Below are 24,391 nucleotides of genomic sequence, written 5' to 3' on the forward strand. Positions count from 1 at the left end.
GGTTCGTGCCCCGATCTGGGAAGATCCCACATGCCATGGAGCAGCTGGGCCCGTGAGCCATGGCCGCTGAGCCTGCGCATCTGGAGCCTGTGCTCTGCAACGGGAGAGGCCACAACAGTGAGAGGCCTGCGTACGGCAAAAAAAAAATAATTGTATTTATTCAAATATAGTTTTATTTTTATTGGGGTATAGTTGATTTACAGTGTTGTGTTGGTTTCAGGTGTACAGCAAAGTGAATCAGTTATACATATACATGTATCCACTCTTTTTAGATTCTTTTACCATATAGGCCATTGCAGAGAATTGAGTAGAGTTCCCTGTGCTGTACAGTAGGTCCTTATTAGTTATCTATTTTATATATAGTAGTGTGTATATGTCAGTCCCAGTCTCCCAATTTAGTCCCTTCCACCCCGCCTGCCTTGGACCTCAGGTTTTGGAAATAACTTTATAAGAGCATACACTCAATAGCTTCCATTTCATGGACTTTTCAAAGCAACAATTTTTTTTTTTTTAAGATGTTGGGGGTAGGAGTTTATTAATTTATTTTTTATTTATTTTTGCTGTGTTGGGTCTTCGTTTCTGTGCGAGGGCTTTCTCTAGTTGGGGCAAGCGGGGTCCACTCTTCATCACGGAGCGCGGGCCTCTCACTGTCACGGCCTCTCTTGTTGTGGAGCACAGGCTCCAGACGCGCAGGCTCAGTAGTTGTGGCTCACGGGCCTAGTCACTCCGCGGCATGTGGGATCCTCCCAGACCAGGGCTCGAACCTGTGTCCCCTGCATTAGCAGGCAGAGTCTCAACCACTGTGCCACCAGGGAAGCCCCAAAGCAACAATATTTTATTAGAAAATATATTTAGTGGGTGGCCCAAATTATGTAATCTGGGATATTCCTTGATTTACAACTCCAGTTCCTTTATAAGCAAATCTTCAATGTTAAAAATCGTTATGGAACCTCCCTGGTGGCGCAGTGGTTGAGAATCTGCCTGCCAATGCAGGGGACGTGGGTTTGTGCCCTGGTCTGGGAAGATCCCACGTGCTGCGGAGCAACTAAGCTCATGTACCACAACCGTTGAGCCTGCGAGCCACAACTACTGAAGCCACGCTCCTAGAGCCCATGCTCCACAGCAAGAGAAGCTACCGCCCTGAGAAGGCTGTGCACTGCAACGAAGAGTGGCCCCCGGTCGCCGCAACTAGAGAAAGCCCACGTGCAGCAATGAAGACCCAATGCAGCCAAAAATAAATAAATTAAATAAATAAATTTTTAAAAATCGTTATAACTCAAGCAAAGAAACTTTGCCTCTTGTCATAGACAATTCAATAATATGAAAGGCAAAATTAATCCATAATAACATTCCTGTCATTAGTTGAAAGTGAATAAGGCTTGTTCTGTCTAAAACTATAATGTCAAAATGCGTTTTCATTGATTCTAGCCTCTTTCTTTTATCATCCTTTTTCCCTCTCCCTGCCTTGGTGGCAATATGTTTAATAATTTAGGCCTCTGGTTCTCTCTCACTCTTTATTTCCATTTGGGATTTAATGTACCATAGCCCTCCTGGACTTCTTGCTACCCCTTTGAGGTTAATTTCAGTGTATCACTGCTCCCTCCAAAAAAAGTTAACTCCAACTCCAAAAGTATAAATAATGTTGATTTAAGAAAATCTAGTAAGATGGAGTAGGGATAACTTTATATATAACGTCCTGCAGAATGTCTTAAATACACTTCTTAACGTTCCCCCCCTAATGTTTCCTCCTGTTTCTTTCCTTCCTCCTGCAAAAATCCTCTTTATCTTCTTTAAGCATACTTAGCCTCCCTTACCCAGATTAGTTACTAATTAGTTCAGTAAAACATAACAAAAACAAATCCAGAGACATGAACCTAATATATCTCAAGTATGCCTTCAGGGCTCCTCAATTCATCCTGTCACACTGCCAACATAGAAAAAGCTCTAACACAATCTTTAGTCTGATCAAACATGGCAGAAGGAAACCATTAGTACTGAAACTAATTTTTGTATTGATTTATTATTAGTTTCAGTCTTAGCTTCCATAACAAAGAAACCCCCCTAAATCCCATAGTGTAAAAAGGACTGAAGTTTATTTATTTTAGCTAATAGCCCAAAGATGGATGGTATAGGACTGGTGGGACAGCTTTGCCATTGTGACACTTGGCTTCCATCTCTGGTCTAAGAGCTTCAGTTTGGTCTAAGGTCTTCTATCTTTAGTCTAAAAGCTTGAGCTCTCACCATCCCATCTGTATTCAGCCAGTGGGAAGTAAGAAAGGCACGTGGAGTGCACACATGTTTCTTTAAAGGACATGACCCAGAAGCGGCAGACATCATTTGTTCTTACCTGCCGTTGGCAGAACTTAGACATGGGGCCATACCTAGCTTCACGTTACTCTAGCTGGGTGGCCATGTGCCCAGCTAAAAATTAGGAATTCCATAATGTAATGAAAGGGAGAATAGATATTGGCACACAATTAACTGTCCCTGCCACTGCATACCTTTCTGCCACTCAAACATGCATGAGCTCTTCTTTTCACTTAGAACATATGCCTTCTCCCAAAGGGAGACCTTGCAAATACCCCAAACAGTTACAGCATCCAGCCTAAAGTCTGTGACATCTGAGTGATATGAAGTCCTCTCAATCAAGATTGGATGAGAATCCTTACTATTTGCCAAGTTGTCTGCCCTCTTCCACACCCAAAATTAGTGGTGGAAGAGGAATAAGATAGCCTCAATAAAAACCCACATTCACAAAAGGGAAGCAGGCAAAACACACAGTGGTCATTGGTCCATAATGATTACCAAATCCTGCCAGGCAGTAATTGTGAAGACTCCCTGAGCCGGAAGTGGAGAAAGTGATTTGCTTGGCCTCTGGTTCAGTGTTATGGGAGGAATCTCCTTGTCCATTGTTATCTGGGTTGTCCCTGCTGTTATCCTTCGTGTGTCCATCTAAAGTAGATGTTGGAGAAAGTGCCTTTCTTGGGGCTTCACCACTTGTACAGCTTATTTCCTGTTGATGTGGGTTTCAGAGATTGGAGTTTGCTTTAGAGGCCAAAAAGCCATAGACAAGAAGGGATTGTCATTTCTTTGGCAATGTATCTTCCTTAAAAACTTAGTAGGATTTCACTCTGTCCATTTAGAGTCAGTTCTACGTGAAATTTCCCATAATATTCCTTCACTGTCCTTTTATTGCATGAAGAATGCCTTCTCTCTTTCCTGTTATTTGTAATTTCTGTGTTGTTTTTTCCTTGATCACTGTTCTTTGAGATTTATTAATTTAACTGTTGTTTCCAAAGGACCCAGATTTTGTTTTAATTTTTTTCTATTTTTTTTGTTTTCTGTTTCATTGACTTCCATTTTTTATCTTTATTATGTCTTCCTTCTACAGTCTTTGGATTAAATTTCCTCCTCTTTATCTAGCTTGTACTACATTTTCTTCTATTGCCTTTATAGTTTTATTTCCAAATAAAATATTTATTTCACTTGAACTTTATATTTTCTATGACATAGGGGGTCTAACTTAATTTTATCTATGAAAGTGATCTAATTTTCCAAACAACATGGACTAAATAATGTCCTCTTTCTCTAGTGCCACTCTCCATTTTACTAGATTCCTTCTACATGTGTGAATCTGTTTCTGGGCCTTTATTCTGCTTTTTATATTGGCCCACTTGCTTGTTGTATACCAGTATATTAATTACTATATATGCATTACTGTGGCTTTTTAATATATCTTAATAGACATGTAATTTTTCCTTTGTATTACAGATTAATTTTTTTTCTTAGTACCACCTCGATCTTTCACTTAGGCTTAACATTTTATGTTAACATCTTATTTAACCAACTTTCTAGACACTTTATAGAGGTGAATGTATTTTTCCCCTCAGTAACGCGATAAATTTCTATTTTATAGTTTTCACACACCCAGTAATCCATACTGATAAATAATATACAGTTGATTCTCATAATTTGTGGGTTCCATATTTGAAAATTTGCTTACTTGCTAAGATTTATTTGTAATCCCAGAATCAGTACTCATGGCACGTTTGTGGTCATTTGTGGATATGTGCAAAGCAACAGAAATTTTGTGTCACCCAATGTGCACATTCCCAACTGAGGTCAAACAAGGCGACACTCTGCTTTCTTGTTTCAGCTCATACTGTAAACAAGTGAACTTTTGTGGTCTACTTAGTGCCACATTTCCCACATTTTTGTGCTACCTCTTGATGACCTTGCTGTTTAAAATGACCCCCAAGTGTAGTGCTGAAGTGCTGTCTAGTGTTCCTAAGTGCAAGAAGGCTGTGATGTGCCTTACAGAGAAAATATGTGTCTTAGATAAGCTGAGTTCAAGCATGAGTTACAGTGCTGTTGGCCATGAGTTTAGTGTTATTAAATCAACAATATATACTAAATAAGGTGTCTAAACCCAAACACACATAAAACAAGTTTATGTAATGATTGATCGATTGATAAAAATATTGTGACCTGAAGCTTGGTAGAACCTAACCCTGCATTTGTCCTAGGGGCAGTGGTTCCGTTTTCACTAAATCAGTGTTCTGGCGATTTTATAAAATATAACTACTTGCATAAAGAGACTGCTTATGGTCCTCCAGAATCAGAGATGGAGTCTTATAACACGTGGGGAGAAAAGGGTAGGCTTTGCTTCCCACAACAGAAAACTGAGGATTGTCCCCCAACCCTGACTGACACTTTTCTCACAAAAGTATATCCCTCTTCTGATTTTCCCTTTAGTTAGGTGGCTATCTTGACTCTTGTATACATTTTTTATTCTATAAACAGTGTTTTTTTTTTTTTTGCGGTACACGGGCCTCTCACTGTTGTGGCCTCTCCCGTTGTGGAGCACAGGCTCCGGACGCGCAGGCTCAGTGGCCATGGCTCACGGGCCCAGCTGCTCTGCGGCATGTGGGATCTTCCTGGACCGGGGCACGAACCCGTGTCTCCTGCATCAGCAGGCAGACTCTCAACCACTGCGCCACCAGGGAAGCCCAATATAAACAGTGTTTTTAATTAAAAAGTAATACAAATACTCATAGAAGAAATCGAAATAATAAATAATGCTATTTTAAAATATATACTTTCCCAAGGCTTAACACCATATATAGTTCCCTAAGATATTAAGAGTTCCTTCTGACTACTTCCAAAATGTTAATGCATGGTTAAGTATTTAGCTATCTACTTATGTACCGCTGTCTGTCTACAGATAGATCTAATGATCAATCTATCTATCTAATCATTCTTCTTTAAAACTAAATGGAGTATCCCCTTCTGTACTTGTTCTTTTTCACTCCTCTATTTTAGAGATTTGTCCAAAGTAGCACATAATATTTTGTAGTTTTCTTTTTTCCAGTTTTATTGAGATAAAATTTGACATATAGCATTGTATTAGTTTAAGGTATGCAACATACTGATTTGATATATATACATATATATTGCAAAATGATTACCACGCTAAGTTTAGTTAACATCCATCACCTCACATAGTTAGTTTCTTTTTCTTTGTGATGAGAACTTTCAAGATCTACTCTCAGCAACTTTCAAATATGCAATACAGAATTGTTAACTATAGTTGCCATGTTGTACATTACATCCCCAGAACTTATTTATCTTATAACTAGAAGATTGCACCTTTTTAGCATTTCCCCCATCCCTCACTCTCTGTCTCTGGCAATCACCCATCTGTTTTCTGTTTCTATGAGTTCTGTTTTTTTGGATTCCACATATAAGTGAGATCACACAGTGTCTTTCTCTGTCTGACTTACTTTATTTAGCATAATGCCTTCAAGGTCTATCCTTGTTGCAGTAGGCAGGACTTCCTTCTTTTTTATGGCTTAATCATATTCCACTGTGTATTTATATCATCTATTCATCTGCCAGTAGATACTTAGATTGTTTCCATGTCTTGGCTGTCAGAAATGATGCTTCAGTGCACATGGGGATGTGGATATCTTTTCGAGATAGTGATTTCATTCCCTTCAGATATATACCCAGAAGTGGAATTGCTGGATCATATGGCAGTTTTTTAAAAGAATGTTTGGGGCTTCCCTGGTGGCGCAGTGGTTGAGAGTCCGCTTGCCGATGCAGGGGACACGGGTTCGTGCCCCGGTCCGGGAGGATCCCACATGCCGTGCAGCGGCTGGGCCCGTGAGCCATGGCCTCTGAGCCTGCGCGTCGGAGCCTGTGCTCCGCAACGGGAGAGGCCACAACAGTGAGAGGCCCGCGTACCGCAAAAAAAAAAAAAAAGAATGTTTGAAGAACCTTCATTCTGTTTTCCATATGGCTGCACCAATTTACATTCTCACCAATAGTGCACAAGCGTTCTCTTTTCTCACCAACACTTAACCTCTTGTCTTTTTGATGATAGCCATTCTAACAGGTGTGAGGTGATATTTCATGTGGTTTGATTTTCATTTTCTTGATGATTAGTGATATTGAGCATCTTTTCATATACCTGTTGGCCATTTGTGTGTCTTCTTTGGAAAGATGTCTATTCAGTTCCTCTGCCCATTTTTTAATTGGATTTTTTTTTTGCTATTGAGTTGTATGTGTTCTTTATATATTTTGGATATTAACCCCTTATCAGATAAATGATTTGCAAATATTTTTTCCCATTCTGTAGGTTGCCTTTTCCTTTTGTTGATGGTTTCCTTGGCTGTGCAAACTTTTGGTTTGATGTAGTCCCAGCTTGCTTGTTTTTGCTTTCTTTGCCTTTGCTTTTGGTGTCAAATCCAAAAAAACATCGCCAAGACTGATGTCAAGGAGCTTACCCCTTGTTTTCTTCTAGGAGTGTTATGATTTCAGGTCTTATGTTCAAGTCTTTAGTCCATTTTGAGTTGATTTTTGTGTATGGTGCAAGATAGGCATCCAGTTTCATTCTTTTACACGTGGCTGTCCAGTTTTCCCAGCACCATTTATTGAAGAGACTATCCTGTCCCCATTGTCTGTTCTTGGCTCCTTTGTTGTAAATTAATTGACCCTATATGTATGGATTTATTTCTTGGTTCTCTGTTTTGTTCTGTTGATCTATGTGTCTGTTTTTATGCCAATACCATACTGCTTTGATTACTATAGCTTTGTAATATAGTTTGAAATCAGGACACACCATGCCTTCAGCTTTATCCATCTTTCTCAGGATTGCTTTGGCTAGTTGAGATTTTTTGTGGTTCCATACAAGTTTTAGGATTGTTTATTCTTTTTCTGTGAAAAATGTCATTGAAAAAAAATTTTTTTTTTGTGGTATGCGGGCCTCTCACTGTTGTGGCCTCTCCCGTTGTGGAGCACAGGCTCTGGACACGCAGGCTCAGCGGCCATGGCTCACGGGCCCAGCCACTCCGCGGCATGTGGGATCTTCCCGGACCGGGGCATGAACCCGTGTCCCCTGCATCGGCAGGTGGACTCTCAACCACTGCGCCACCAGGGAAGCCCCCATTGAAATTTTGATAGGGATTGTATTGAATCTATAGATTGCTTTGGGTAGTATGGACATTTAAAAAATGTTAATTATTCTAATCCATGAACACAAAATTTCTTTCCATTTGTTTGTATCTTCTTCAGTTTCTTTCATCAATGTCTTATAGTTTTCAATGTATAGATCTTTCACTTCCGTGGTTAAGTTTATTCTTAAGTATCTTTTTCTTTTTGAAGTTATCATAAATGGGATTGTTTTCCTAATTTCTCTGATAGTTTATTGGTGTATAGAAATGCAAGTAATTTTTATGTATTAATTTTGTATCCTGCAACTTTACTGACTTTGTTTATTTGTTCTAACAGTTTCTCTTTTTTTGGTGGAGTTTTAAGGTTTTCTATATATAATGTCACCTGCAAATAGGACAGTTTTACTTCTTCCTTTCTGATTTGGATGTCTTTTATTTATTTTTCTTGCCTAATTGCTCTGGCTAGGACTTCCAATACTATGTTGAATAAAAGTGGTGAGAATGGGCATCCTTGTCTTGTTCCTGATCTTTTATACCTGGAATAAATGCCACTTGATGCTTTTAATGTATTGTTGAATTTGGTTTGTTAATATTTTGTTGAGGATTCTTGCATCTATGTTCACATGTGATACTGGCCTGTAATTTTCTGTTCTTGTGGTATCCTTGTTTGGTTTTGGTAGTAGTGTAACACTGGGCTTGTAAAATGTGTTTGGAAATGTTCCCTCCTATTTTTTGGATGGGATTGAGAAGAATTGATATTAATTACTCTTTAAATGTTTGGTAGAATTCCCTAATGAAGCCATCTGGTTGTGGACCTTTTTTTTTTTGTTGGAAGGTTTTTGATTAGTTGTTCAATCTTCTTACTAGTAATTCTTCTGTTCAGATTTTCTATTTCTTCATGATTGTCTTAGTGGGTTGTATGTTTTTAGGGATCTAAATCTATCCATTTTTTCTAAGTTATCCAATTTGTTGGCATAAAATTGTTCAGAGTAGTCTCTTATGATCCTTTGTATTTGTGTGGTATCATTTGTAATGTCTCCTTTTTCTTTTCTGATTTTATTTATTTGAGTCCTCTCTCTTTGTTCTTGGTCAGTCTAGCTAAAGGTTTGCTTATTTTGTTTATCGTTTAAAAAACCAGCTTAGTTTCTTTTCTATTGTATTTTTACTCTCTATTTCATTTATTCCTGTTCTGATCTTTGTTTTTTTCTTTCCTTCTATTAAATTTGGGCTTAGTTTGTTTTTCATTTTATAGTTCCTTGAGGTGTAAAGTTAGGTTGTTTATTTGCAATCTTTCATTTTTCTTATGGAGGTGTTAATTGCTAAAAACTTGACTCTTAGAACTGTCTTTGCTGCATCCCATAAGTTTTGGTACATAGTTTTCATTTGTCTCAAAATATTTTAATTTTCAATTAAATTACTTGCCTCAAGTTATATTCTGACTTCTCCTTTGATTTCTTCTTTGATCCATTGGTTGTTCAGTGGCATGTTTTTTAATCTCCATGTATTTGTGAATTTTCCAATTTTCTTCTTGTAATTGATTTCTAGTTTCATACCACTTTGGTTGGAAAAGATGCTTGATATGATTTCCATATCCTTAAATTTATTAAGACTTGTTTTGTGGCCTAACATGTGATCTCTCCTGGGGAGTGTTCCATGTGTGCTTGAGAAGAATGTGTATTCTTTTGCTTTTGGATGGAATGTTCTGTAAATGTCTGTTAAGTCAATCTGATCGAATGTGTAATTTAAGTCCAGTGTTCCTTATGATTTTCTATGTGAATGATCTATCTATTTTTGAAAGTGGGGTATTAAAGTCCCATACTCTAATTGTATTGCTGTTGATTTCTCCCTTCAGGTCTGTTAATATTTGCTTTATATATTTAGGTGCTCCTATGTGGGATGCATAAACCGTTTTTATTTTCAATTGTTTTATAGTATTCTATTGTATGAGTGAATCATAATTCGTATAACCAATCCCTTATTGATGGACATCTAATTTTTCCCTGTCCTTTGCTAGTATAATGATCAATACTGTCAAAAAAAAATCCATTTACATGTGCTTTAAAAAAAATTGAATGCATGAATATGCTGTCTTCACAGTTCACATTGGTTTCTTTAAATGTCTTGTTCTTTCTTTCTCATTGGAATTACTTGCAATTGTTTAATCCAGATTTTAGATGTTAGATTTTTTTCTCTTCCTTAAACCATATTCCCCCATTTCAAAAGTTTTACTCACCAGATACATATGGGTGTGGATATTCATATATATCTTATGTTTTCCTGAATTTCTGGTTGTGACACTGTGTCTTTAGTTGCTAATGGGAACTCCAAGATGACATGATTATTTTCTTCCATGATTCCTGTCACTTTTTTCTTTTTTGATCTCAGTTCAATCCAGAGTGATTTAAGCAACCTTCCTTGTTGCTTCCTTAACTGTCAGTACTTCTGAGAAAATATAATTATATCAAGTTAATAATTCATTAAATAGTATATGGAAATTATATATAATTAACTGTATTTAAATTATGATTATATTTTTCAAAGTCAACTTTATGTATGAAAAGGAGTCCATACTAGACAATGCACCACAATGTTAAAGAGTGGTTGTATTTGGTGATAGGATGAAAAGTGATTAATTTTCTTTGTTTTTCTGTGTTTACCAGATTTTTTTTTAAATGTGTAACTTTTAAACTTAAAGCAAAAGTTTAAAAAATATGTTAGATATTCTGCTTTTAGAAAAATTATATTTTCAGCAAATGTTTGGATGATTGAAAATCTCCCAGCTTTTAGAAAAGTTATATTTTCAGCAAATGTTTGGATGATTGAAATTGTGCTAATTTGGGAAACTGTGTTAGGAAAATAATGTCCATATCCTCAGGTTGGCCCATGATCTATTGCCTCTTTTCAAGATGATATAATGTCTGTTTTTCTTTTGTTTTGTTCTTGTCCAAGAGTGCTCCACAATCTCAGAATAAACCAAAAACCATCATGCACTAAGATGTGTGCACCTACATACACATGCATGCATCTCCCTCACACTCACACACTTTCTCTCTCACGTACACAAACACACACACAACTACTCATCAGAAGTTCTCTATTATGCCTGAAAGCAGGCAGCACTAAGGCCAACTACAAATATTATTCATCAAATCTGGACACATTTCTTCAGGCTTTTTCTGGTAACCATAGAAAGAACCTGATTGTAGAGGAGAATATGTTTAGCCATTAGATACAGACTGAAGATATTTTGAAAAAGTTATATTCATGAATGCTGCATTGAAATTGTGATATGCAGAGAGAAGTTCTTAAATAGTGCCAAAACTATAACATATTAATAGGAGACTGGATTATGTCTACAGGGCACTTGTTTTGTGTAAGTTATAAAACTTAAAGTCAAGAGGATTTCTCATTTGTGAGACCCTTGTGTAAGGACATGTAAACATTCCTTTGCATTTATAAAGAGAAAGCTAGTTTCTATGCAAAAGATCCTTTGAATTTAAAAAGACAAAGTCTGATTTCTATGGTTATTTTCCTAGTAAATTTGCCATATTAAACATACAACTTTTGGGAATTCCTTGGTTGTTCAGTGGTTAGGACTCCATGCTTCCACTGCAGGGGGCACAGGTTCAGTCCCTCACTGGGGAACTAAGATCACGCATGCTGTGCAGCACAGCCAAAAAAAAAAAAAAAAAACATAAATAAGCAAACATACAACTTTTATCTGGATTCAGACCTGAGAATTTTGTGTTATTACTTCTAGAGATGCTGTATATCATCCTGATAGCTTTGCTGTCTATTTAGGGACCTTTGTGGGTTATACAGAGGTAGAGTGGCTAGACCAGTTTTGAAAATTAAAAGACTTTCTCATCCAAGCCAAGTTTTAGAGTGTGGTGATTAAGAACCTTGGCTCTGATGATAGATCTCATTTCAAATCGCAGATCTACAACATATTAGCAGTGTGACTTTGGGTAAGTCATTTAACCTTTTTAAAGATCCATTTCCTTCCCATCTAATTTTGAGAGCCAAACAGGATAATATATGTAAAGCATTGAGCAGCAGTGCCTATCATACTCAATAAATGTGAGCTACGTAATAATTGTTATTACTATGAGTACCAATAATACTATAAAAGGCTACCTGGATGTACCTTCTCATCCCCAGTGCTCTCAACTCTGGATGACATTTATTCTGTAGAGCCGTGGGAACTTGCCTCAGGCCATGCCTCCCTGATGATTACCTTCTTCTACTTGATCAATTCTGCTTTGTCCAGGCAGGGGAATTACACAAACAGCAAGGTGGTCATTTACTAGGAATGCTGTGAGCTTCAGCACGGCTTTAAAGTTGATGGACAGAAGCATCTCTGAAGCATGTTAGTAATTTGGTTTAAAAGAAAAAGCTGAATATTAAAAAGTGGGCATAGCCCAAAGTTACTGTAGGCATTTTCAAAGCATTTGAGAATGTTTTAGAAGTTATCTATAGTCCAGGTACAGCATAAACCTCTTTCTCTTTAACATAGGACATAAAGAGACTCTTTCTGCACTTATGAAAGCAGTTCTTATGGGTCAGTTCCATTTCTCATTTGAAAGGAAAACTGCACCTGGGCAAGGCTTTCCTGGTAACAGAAGCCAAAGGCAATGTTTGGATCTACCATTAAATTAGAGACTGTTGGAAATTCTAGAAACAAAAACCCCATTTGTTCCAGAAATAGCACTATTTAAAGAGTGCCTGGCACACAGTAGGTCCTCAAATTATATCTGGTGAGTGAATGAATTAATGAACAAAAGGATGGATGAGGAGGTAACTTGGCGGTGTCTCTCTTTGTATTTTGACTTCAGAGGCACCAGAAACTGTTCAGCCAGGTGCCACGGCCCAGCCTGCCAGCTCACATTCTTTGCCACACATTAAGCAGCAGCTGCGGAATGAAGACTGCTACCACGGCAAGCTGAGCAGGAAAGCAGCAGAGAGCCTCTTGGTAAAGGATGGGGACTTTTTGGTTCGAGAGAGTGCAACATCTCCTGGCCAGTATGTGCTGAGTGGGCTACAGGGAGGCCAGGCAAAACATCTTCTCCTGGTGGATCCCGAAGGCAAGGTATTATTGACCCCCATTAGAGTTTCACAGGATCTTGTGATTCAGGTTACTCTGAGTGATAGGTCTAAAGCCTGATACTGAAGAGTGTTTAAGGTTAAGGGTTTACTTTTTCTTGAACCCTCCAGCTAGAGCAGGAAGTGGTAAATAGAGGCTAGTGGAGGGGTTTGAGTGGGAGCCACCCTAGAGGATCACTTAGAGGACAGCCTCTTTCTGCCCTTCTCAGTGCAGTTCAGTGAGTTAAATGAATACCTCCTACATGGAAGTACAGGGATTCATAGTTAACTATTGATCAGTATCACATACAGAGTCCTTGCTCTCAGGGTACTTATAATTTCATAAGACAGATGCTTAAATAATTATGGATGAATAACATAAGAATGGTTCAACCAAAGCATTATGGTGTTTCTCAGGATAGAAGGGGGTGCTCTGATTGAGGCAAACTGAAAAGGCTTCTTGCAGGGTCTGACGTGTAAGAGGAACCTTGAAAGAGGGCAAAAGTTTTAAAGGGAGACATTTGGAGCATAAGGAAGGAATCACAGGAGCAACCAGAGCGGTAGAATGGTATTAAATAAAAGAGGTATGGCTAGAGCGGAGGATACCTGTAGACAGAAATGATCCTGGACAAAAAACAATTATCAAAATAGTAATAGTAAGTTCTTCTCTATAAATAATTACTATAAATGTAAGTGGATTAAACTTCCCAAACAAAAGATGCAGAATAACTGGATGGAGAGCTAAAGGGACAGGATCCAACTATATGTATGCTATTTATAGGAGGCTCACTTTAGATTTAAGGACACACATAGGCTGAAAGTGAAAGGATGGAAAAAGATATTACATGCAAATAATAACCAAAAGAGAGCAGAGGTGGTCATACTTTTATGAGGCAAAATATTTATAGGAATATATATGATAGAATGTATCAAAAAGTAACATGGCAAAAAGGTTGCTTGCAAATTTGGATTGGGTGACAGTGTTTACCATTTTCCTAACGGGGAATGACAGTTGCTTTAAAAAGGTAATGGGAGGGGACCTTAAAGATGGCAGAGGAGTAAGACGTGGACATCACCTTCCTTCCCACAAATACATCAAAAATACATCTACATGTGGAACAACTCCTACAGAACACCTCCTGAATGCTGACAGAAGACCTCAGACTTCCCAAAAGCAAGAAACTCCCCATGTACCTGGGTAGGGCAAAAGAAAAAATAAAAATCAGAGACAAAAGAATAGGGATGGGACCTGTACCTCTGGGAGGGAGCTGTGAAGGAGGAAAAGTTTCCACATACTAGGAAGCCCCTTCACTGGAGGAGACGGGGGGTGGATCGGGGGGAAGCTTCGGAGCCATGGAGGAGAGCGCACCAACAGTGGTGTAGAGGGAAAAGCGGAGAGATTCCTGCACAGAGGATCTGTGCTGACCAGCACTCACCAGCCTGAGAGGCTTGTCTGCTCACCCACCAGGGTGGGTGGGGGCTGGGAGCTGAGGCTCGGGCTTCTGAAGTCAGATCCCAGGGAGAGGACTGGGGTTGGCTGAGTGAACACAACCTGAAGGGGGCTAGTGCGCCACAGCTAGCCAGGAGGGAGTCTAGGAAAAAGTCTGGAACGCCTAAGAGGCAACAGACCATTGTTTCGGGGTGCGCGAGGAGAGGGGATTCAGAGCACCGCCTAAACGAGCTCTGGAGACGGGCAGGAGACACGGCTATCAGCATGGACACCAGAGACGGCCATGAAATGCTAAGGCTGCTGCTGCAGCCACCAAGAAGCCTGTGTGCAAGCACAGGTTACTATCCACACCTCCCCTCCTGGGAGCCTCTGCAGCCCACCACTACCAGGGTCCCATGATCCACAGACAACTTCCCCGGGAGAGCACGTGGTGCACCTCAGGCTGTTGCGACGTCACGCTGGCCTCTGCCTCCGCAGGCTCGCCCCGCATTCTGTACCCCTCCCTCCACCTGGCCTGACTGAGCCAGAGGCCCCTAATTAGCCACTCCTTTAACTGCCTCCTGTCTGGGTGAAGAGCAGAAACCAGAGGGCGACCTACATGAAGATGCGAGGCCAAATCCACAGCTGAACCCAGGAGCTGTGCGAACAAAGAAGAGAAAGGGAAATCTCTCCCAGCAGCCTCAGGAGCAGCAGATTAAATCTCCACAATCAGCCTCATGTACCCTGCATCTGTGGAATACCTGAATAGACAACGAACCATCCCAAAATTGAGGTGGTGGACTTTGGGAGCAACTGTAGACTTGGGGTTTGCTTTCTGCACCGAATTTGTTTCTGGTTTTATGTTTATCTTAGTTTAGTATTTAGAGCTTATTATCATTGGTAGATTTGTTTATTGATTTGGTGGCTCTCTTCCTTTTTTTTAAATATAGATATATGTATATATATGTATATATATATATTTTTTTCCTTATTCTCTTTTTGTGAGTGTGAATGTTTATTCTTCTTTGTGTGATTTTTTCCGTATAGGTTTGCTTTTACCATTTCTCCTAGGGCTCTGTCTGTCCATTGTTTTTTTTTTTTTAGTATAGTTTTTAACACTTGTTATCATTGGTGGATTCGTTTGTTAGTTTGGTTGCTCTCTTCTTTCTTTTTTTTAAATTTATTTTTATTTTTTTAATTACTTTTTAGTTTTTTTATTTTAAAATTTTATTTTATTTTTTTTCTTTCTTTCTTTTTTCTCTCTTTTCTTCTGAGCCTTGTGGCTGACAGGGTCTTGGTGCTCTGGCCAGGTATCAGACCTGAGCCTCTGAGGTGGGGGAGCCAAGTTCAGGACATTGGTCCACCAGAGACCTCCTGGCCCCACGTAATATCAATCGGTGGAGCTCTCCCACAGCTCTCCGTCTCAAAGCTAAGACCCAGCTCCACTGAACAACCAGCAAGCTCTGGTGCTGGACACCACATGCCGAACAACTAGCAAGACAGGAGCACAACTCCACCCGTTAGCAGAGAGACTGCCTAAAATCACACTACGTTCTCAGATACCCCAAAACACACCACCGGACGCGGTCCTGCCCACCAGAAAGACAAGATCCAGCCTCATCCACCAGAACACAGGCAGCAGTCTCGTCCACCAGGAAGCCTACACAACCCACTGAACCAGCTTTACCCACTGGGGGCAGACACCAAAAATAGGAACTATGAACCTGCAGCCTGTGAAAAGGAGACTGCAAACACAGTAAGTTAAGCAAAATGAGAAGACAGGAAAACACACAACAGATGAAGGAGCAGGGTAAAAACCACCAGACCTAACAAATGAAGAGGAAATAGGCAGTCTACCTGTAAAAGAATTCAGAGTAATGATAGTAAAAGTAAAGATGATCCACAATCTTGGAAATAGAATTGAGAAACTATAAGAATGGTTAAATAAGGACTTAGAAGAACTAAAGAGCAAACAAACAATGATGAACAACACAATAAATGAAATCAATGATTCTCTAGGAGGAATCAATAGCAGAATAACTGAGGCAGATGGATGGATAAATGACCTGGAAGATAAAATAATGCAAATAACTACCACAGACCAGAATAAAGAAAAAAGAATGAAACGAATTGAGTACAGTCTCAGAGACCTCTGGGACAACATTAAATGCACCAATATTCGAATTATAGGGGTCCCAGAAGAAAAGAAAAGAAAGGGACTAAGAAAATATTTGAAGAGATTATAGTTGAAAACTTCCCTAATATGGGAAAGGAAATAGTCAATCAAGTCCAGGAAGCACAGAGAGTCCCATACAGGATCAATCAAGGAGAAACATGCCAAGACACATATTAATCAAACTATCAAAAATTAAATACAAAGAAAAAATATTGAAAGAAAGGGAAAAGCAACAAATAACATACAAGGGAATCCCCATAACATTAACAGCTGATCTTTCAGCAGACATTCTGCAAGCCAGAAGGGAGTGGCAGGACATATTTAAAGTGATGAAAGGGAAAAACCTACAACCAAGATTACTCTACCCAGCAAGGATCTCATTCAGATTCAATGGAGAAATTAAAACCTTTACGGACAAGCGAAAGCTAAGAGAGTTCAGCACCACCAAACCAGCTTTACAACAGATGCTAAAGGAACTTCTCTAGGCAGGAGACACAAAAGAAGGAAAAGACCTACAATAACAAACCCAAAACAATGAAGAAAATGATAATAGGAACATACATATTGATAATTACCTTAAATGTAAATGGATTAAATGCTCCAACCAAAAGACATAGACTGGCTGAATGGATAAAAAAACAATATTTGCTGTCTACAAGAGACCCACTTCAGACCTAGGGACACATACAGATTGAAAGTGAGGGGATAGAAAAAGATATTCCATGCAAATGTAAATCATAAGAAAGCTGGAGTAGCATTTCTCCTATCAAACAAAATAGACTTTAAAATAAAGACTATTACAAGAGACAAAGAAGGACACTACATAATGATCAAGGGATCAATCCAAGATGAAGATACAACAATTGTAAATACTTATGCACCCAACATAGGAGCACCTCAATACATAAGGCAAATGCTAACAGCCATAAAAGGGGAAATCGACAGTAACATAGTCATAGTAGGGGACTTTAACACCCCACTTTCACCAATGGGCAGTTCATACAAAATGAAAATAAATAAGGAAACATAAGTTTTAAATGATATTTTAAACAAGACGGACTTAATTGATATTTATAGGTCATTCCATCCAAAAACAACAGAATACACTTTATTCTCAAGTGCTCATGGAACATTCTCCAGGATAGATCATATCTTGGGTCACAAATCAAGCCACAGTACATTTAAGAAAATTGAAACCATATCAGGTATCTTCTGTGACCACACCGCTATGAGACTAGATATCAATTACAGGAAAAAAATCTGTAAAAAATGCAAACACATGGAGGCTAAACAATACACTACTAAATAACCAAGAGATCACTGAAGAAATCAAAGAGGAAATAAAAAAATACCTAGAAACAAATGACAGTGAAAACGCAATGACCCAAAACCTATGCGATGCAGCAAAAGCAGTTCTAAGAGGGAATTTTATAGCAATACAACCTACCTCAAGGAAAAAGAAACATTTCAAATAAACAACCTAACCTTACATCTAAAGCAATTAGAGAAAGAAGAACAAAAAAACCCCCAAAGTTAGCAGAAGGAAAGAAATCATAAAGATCAGATCAGAAATAAATGAAAAAGAAATTAAGGAAACGATAGCAAAGATCAATAAAACTAAAAGCTGGTTCTTTGAGAAGATAAACAGAATTGATAAAGCATTAGCCAGACTCATCAAGAAAAAAAAGAAGAACACTCAAATCAATAGAATTAGAAATGAAAAAGAAGAAGTAACAACTGACACTGCAGAAATACAAAGGATCGTGAGAGATTACTACAAGCAACTCTATGCCAATAAAATGGACAACCTGGAAGAAATGAACAAATTCTTAGAAAAGCGCAACCTTCTGAGACTGAACCAGGAAGAAATAGAAAATATAAACAGAACAATCACAAGCACTGAAATTGAGACTGTGATTAAAAATCTTCCAACAAACAAAAGCCCAGGACCAGAGGGCTTCACAGGTGAATTCTATCAAACATTTAGAGAAGAGCTAGCACCTATCCTTCTCGAACTCTTCCAAAAAGTTGCAGAGGGAGGAACACTCCCAAACTCATTCTACGAGACCACCATCACCCTGATACCAAAATCAGACAAAGATGTCACAGAAAAAGAAAACTACAGACCAATATCACTGATGAACATAGATGCAAAAATCCTCAACAATATACTAGCAAACAGAATCCAATAGCACATTAAAAGGATCATACACCACGATCAAGTGGGATTTATCCCAGAGATGCAAGGATTCTTCAATATACACAAATCAATCAATGTTATAAACCATATTAACAAATTGAAGGATAAAAACCATATGATCATCTCAGATGCAGAAAAAGCTTTTGACAAAATTCAACTCCCATTTATGATAAAAACCTTCTAGAGAGTAGGCATAGGGGGAACTCACCTCAACATAATAAAAGCAGACGTGATAAACCCACAGCCAACATCATTCTCAATGGTGAAAAACAAACCATTTCCTCTAAGATCAGGAATAAGACAAGTTTGTCCACTCTCACCACTATTATTCAACATAGTTTTGGAAGGTTTAGCCACAGCAATCAAAGAAAAAGAAATGAAAGGAATCCAAATCAGAAAAGAAGTAAAACTGTCACTGTTTGCAGACGACATGACACTATTCATAGAGAGTCCTAAAGACTCTACCAGAAAACCACTAGACCTAATCAATGAATTGGGTAGAGTAGCAGGATACAAAATTAATGCACAGAAATCTCTTGCATCCCTATACACTAATGATGAAAAATCAGGAAGAGAAATTAAGGAAACACTCCCATGTACCATTGCAGCAAAAAGAATAAAATACCTAGGAATAAACCTACCAAAGGAGACAAAAGACCTGTATGCAGAAAACTATAAGACACTGATGAAAGAAATTAAAGATGATACAAACAGATGGAGAGGTATACCCTGTTCTTGGATTGGAAGAATCAACACTGTGAAAATGACTATACTACTGAAAGCAATCTATGGATTCACGGCAATCTCTCTCAAACTACCAATGGCATTTTTCACAGAACTAGAACAAAAAATTTCACAATTTGTATGGAAACACAAAAGACCCCCAATAGCCAAAGCAATCTTAAGAAAGAAAAATGGAGCTGGAGGAATCAGGCTTCTTGACTTCAGACTATACTACAGAGTTACAGTAATCAAGACAGTATGGTACTGGCACAGAAACAGAAATATAGATCAATGGAACAGGATAGAAAGCCCAGAGATAAACCCATGCACATATGGTCACCTTATCTTTGATAAAAGAGGCAAGAATATACAAAGAAGAAAAGACAACCTTTTCAATAAGTGGTGCTGGGAAAACTGGACAGCTACATGCAAAATAATGAAATTAGAGCACTCCCTAACACCATACACAAAAATAAACTCAAAATGGATTAAAGACCTAAATGTAAGGCCAGACACTATAAAACTCTTAGAGGAACACATAGGCAGAACACTGTATGACATAAAATACAGCAAGATCGTTTCTGACCCACCTCCTAGATAAATGGAAATAAAAACAAAAATAAACAAATGGGACCTAAGAAATTTAAAAGCTTTTGCACAGCAAAGGAAACCATAAACAAGATGAAAAGACAACCCTCAGAATGGGAGAAAATATTTGCAAATGAAGCAATTGACAAAGGATAATCTCCAAAATATACAAGCAGCTCATGCAGCTCAATATCAAAAAAACCAAACAACCCACTCCAAAAATGGGCAGAAGACCTAAATAGACATTCTCCGAAGAAGATATACAGATTGCCAACAAACACACGTAAGGATGTTCAACATCACTAATCATGAGAGAAATGCAAATCAAAACTACAATGAGATATCATCTCACACCAGTCAGAATGGCCATCATCAAAAAATCTACAAACAATAAATGCTGGAGAGGGTGTGGAGAAAAGGGAACCATCTTGCACTATTGGTGGGAATGTAAATTGATACAGCCACTATGCACAACAGTATGGAGGCCTTAAAAAACTAAAACTAGAACTACCATACGACCCAGCAATTCCACTACTGGGCATATACCCTGAGAAAACCATAATTTAAAAAGAGTCATGTACCACAATGTTCATTGGAGCTCTATTTACAATAGCCAGGACATGGAAACAACCTAAGTGTCCATCATCGGATGAATGGATACAGAAGATGTAGCACATATATACAGTGGAATATTACTGAGCCATAAAAAGAAACGAAATTGAGTTATTTGTAGTGAGGTAGATGGACCTAAAGACTGTCATATAGAGTGAATTAAGTCAGAAAGAGAAAAACAAATACCATATGATAGCACATATATATGGAATCTAAAAAAAAAAATGGTTCTGAAGAACCTCGGACAGGAATAAAAATGCAGACGTAGAGGATGGACTTGAGGACATGGGGAGGGGGAAGGGTAAGCTGGGACGAAGTGAGAGAGTGGCATGGTCCTATATACACTACCAAATGTAAAATAGGTAGTGGAAAGCAGCCACATAGCACAGGGAGATCAGATCGGTGCTGTGTGACCACCTAGAGGGGTGGGATAGGGAGGGTGGGAGGGAGACACAAGAGGGAGATATGGGGATACATGTATATGTATAACTGATTCACTTTGTTATACAGCAGAAACTAACGCACCATTGTAAAGCAATTATGCTCCAATAAAATGTAACTGGGGGGACTTTCCTGGTGGTCCAGTGGTTAAGACCTTGCCTTCCAGTGCAGGCAGGTGTTGGTTCGATCCCTGGTCAGAGAGCTAAGATTCCACATGCCTCTGGGCCAAAAAAAAAAGGAAATATAAAACAGAAGCAATATTGTAACAAATTCAATAAAGACTTTAAAAATGGTCCACATCAAATGAAAAAAAATCTTAAAAAAATAAATTAAAAAAAATGTAATTGGGAATGAGAAAATTGTTTACTAAGGGATCCAGAATTGAAAAGTATCTTTATTTTTCTTTATTCAGCAGTTACCTCATTCAAGGATATGTCTGTTTTTACCCTATGATTGTTTATGCCTTTCAGGAGAACCATTATCATTTAACCTAAATACATTTGTATTTCCTTTTCAAGGTGAGGACCAAGGATCATGTATTTGATAATGTTGGCCACCTTATCAGATACCACATGGATAATAGTTTGCCAATCATCTCTTCTGGAAGCGAAGTAAGCCTTAAACAACCAGTGAGAAAAGATAATAATCCAGTACTTTTGCATTCCAACAAATGACAGTATGGAAGTACCATCACACTGATACTTCAGGAAAGTCCATTTTGTATTAGGACACAAAAATAATTCACACTTGGTTTCTAGATAAATTAGAGCACAAACTGCGAAGTGTATCTTTCTGAGACCATCATGGACTAGGTCCTTTATAAAACAAAGAACTAACAAAAATCGATCTTCAGAAAGTGAAAATCAGAAAAAGGGAAGAGGATGGGTCCCTTTGAAAAGAAAGTATACATATGCACGGATGTCACTTTTTAAGGCCATATTGCATTGATAACAAGCTAAAAAAAGCACAATTGAAATTTCACGTGCTGAAGACAACTTGAATGAACTGCTGGGGCAGTGGTATGTGCCTTTCAACTTGATAATTTGGGGACATTTTCATATTGGGGAGATTAGTTCTAAATGTCTTCATATTCTATAACTATAGAACCATTTGCCAAAAAAGTTTTTCCTTGTTATAAAAATAAGAAGCCATTTGCTTAATAGTTATTGACTTTATTACATTTTCTGTTTGGTAACACTTTCACCTCAGTGTTAAAATAAATTGGACATTGAATTTGGACGGTGTCTATACCAGTGGAATCAAATCAAGGGCCACTGAAAGCATTCGTCAGTTTCACTGGCCTGTCCCATTTGCTGTTTAAAGGGTTGGAGCCCAAATTTTTTGTCCTAGTATTTCTCAATCTTTGGTATTTGGACTGTTTGTATGCAACATGTGACAAACTAAAGAAGCCAAATCAATGTCATTTCTGATTTCATCGTATTTCTCCCTCCTTCCCTCTCCCCCTCACCCTTCCCCCCAAAAAAAGAGCTCATGAGTGCATGGATTTAAAAGATGGCAAACAAACCAGTGTTCTTCATATTCAGTCTCCAAATTGGTTCCATTCTTATTTAAAGCACCGAATTTATTTTAAAGTATGGGGAAATATCCCGTTGATTCGTGGTGACTGAATCATAGGCCCTCATCTACATGTATCCTTAGCACCTTTTCTAGATATGACCAGAAAAAATGTACCAGGGAGAAAACACTGAATGAAACAATTGGAAAGGTTTGACACATGCAGGCACACTTGGTAAACCAACGATGTAATGAAGCATTGTGTAAGCAAAAGCACTGGACTGGGCCTCATTGTGACCTTGAGCAACTTGCTGAACCTGTCTGGACTCCAGTGTCCTTGTCTATAAAATGAGGGAGCTGGGCTAGGTGAATTCATAGGTCCATTTCAGCCCTAACATAATATGAATTTATAAAAGGCAAATTTTTCATTTATTAGGGGTTAGTGTTGATAACCAGCCTGTATAATTAAGCTTGAAACTGCAGCTTTTTCCTTTAGTCTGTGTCTGTGCTCATTGAGATCATCATTCAGATAGCAGAGATCTGGAGCCTTTCAGTCAAAAACATTGAAACTTTGGAAAAATATAAGTGATGGTAGTAGAAGTAGATTTGGTTATTTTGAGTGGCAGAAAACGGCTTCGGTCTCAGCCCTCTACCTGCCTTTGCATATAGAGATATGGCCATTATTTTAGAGTTTTTTGTGTTTATTTTTTTTATCTTGAGTTATCTGGACAATTGCCTTAATTCCACTTCGCTTTGGATGTATAGATACAACTTAATGTTTGTAATTGTGAAACGTTTGCTAAGTTTTAAGTAAAATGAGAGAAACTTCTTTCACAGAGAAATCATCAGAAACCAAGCACACTGAACTCTAGTATTTTTATGTGAAGGTTTATGCTTTTATTTTACTTTGACTGCCATTGGCTTCTTAGATAGGTTTGTTTCCTTTTATACAACTAGGAAATAATGTATCTTTCCTCAATTTTGCATACACTGTAGTTCTTGATTATTTGTCCTCATAAAGGGGATGAGCATGGGTGTAAATCAGCGAAGTTTATGGGTGGTCTTATTATCTTAAAAGAGACAGAGCAGGGCTGTGGTCTCATTCTGGTTGAGCAGAGTGATAACTGGGTGGCCAGAAGAAGTTCTTGATAGAAGATGATGCAAAGAGTAGAGCTGGCGTGAGCAGGACACATAGATGGTCAGTGTTTGACTGTAACGGTGTGGTAGTTGGATGAGCAAACACCACACTTGCAACAATGGGCACAGTTAAAGGGAAACAACAAAAGAAGTGTTTGCCTGCATGCTCTTTTAAGGTCACATCCTTATCTTCATCTGTCTTAAGGTGGAAATCCATTTGTGTATAAATACCTGTAAACAACTTAAAAAAAATAAATGGTTATTGCTTTGTGATGACTGACAGTATATGTCTGATGTTTGGGATTTGGAAAATTTATCGTTTGTAGGATGCATCAGGGTCCTGACAGGAAACAGCTGGCTCACTTAAATTGGGTGACTAGAGGAGAGTTTGATAAAGGGACTATTGACAAAGGTGTGGGTGAAGTATGGGGAAGCCACAAGGGAGGATGCAGTGGTCTTCAACCAGTGAAGGAGTAGGGGAGGGAGCAGTAACAGAATCTGGAGGGAGAGCTGTGTGAAAGGGCTGCCTTTTAGGAGCTGTGGCCTACAGAGGAGGCACTTAACCAGCCCTGGGGACTCCACTGGGAGGAGGCTAAGGGGCATTATACTCAGTGGACGAAGGATAGCCTTTCAGCAAATGATGCTGGAGCAACGGTACATCTGTAGGCAAAAGAATGAACCTCACACTTTATGTAAACATTAGCTCAAATGGATTATGGACTTAAATGTGAAATGTAAAACTGTGATAACTTTTAGGAAAGAACAACATAGAGGAAAGTCTTTAGGATATAAGGCAAGGCAAAGAGTCCTTAGACATGATCTGTTAAAGGAAAAACTGGTATGTTGTACTTCATCAAAAGTACACATTTTTGGGAATTCCTGGTGGTCCAGTGGTTAGGACTTTGCACTCTCACTGCCGAGGTCCTGGGTTCAATCCCTGGTCGGGGAACAAGCCAAAAAAAAAAGAGAGAAAAAAATACAAATTTTTGATCTGTGAAAGCTCTGATAAGAGGATGAAGGACAAGCTGTGGACT

General features: G+C 38.5%; 1 protein-coding gene across 2 annotated transcripts in view; it reads left to right on the forward strand.

The window, feature by feature from the left end:
- The window catches only part of SHC4 (SHC adaptor protein 4), a 131,252-nt gene extending 107,613 nt beyond the window's left edge, over positions 1–23,639 (forward strand). The window contains exons 11-13 of one of the 2 annotated variants that reach the window (XM_032624094.1): positions 2,851–2,858; positions 12,292–12,543; positions 21,224–23,639. In XM_032624094.1, coding sequence (XP_032479985.1) covers positions 2,851–2,858; positions 12,292–12,543; positions 21,224–21,379 — 416 coding nt within the window. In that variant the 3' untranslated portion in view covers positions 21,380–23,639. Of the gene's footprint in view, positions 1–2,850; positions 2,859–12,289; positions 12,544–21,223 lie in introns of both variants that reach the window. The other variant, XM_032624093.1, reaches the window with a different exon arrangement.
- Positions 23,640–24,391: the final 752 nt, after the last annotated feature.

Source organism: Phocoena sinus, chromosome 2 (genome assembly GCF_008692025.1).
Source record: "Phocoena sinus isolate mPhoSin1 chromosome 2, mPhoSin1.pri, whole genome shotgun sequence".
In the NCBI taxonomy this organism is placed as follows: domain Eukaryota; kingdom Metazoa; phylum Chordata; class Mammalia; order Artiodactyla; family Phocoenidae; genus Phocoena; species Phocoena sinus.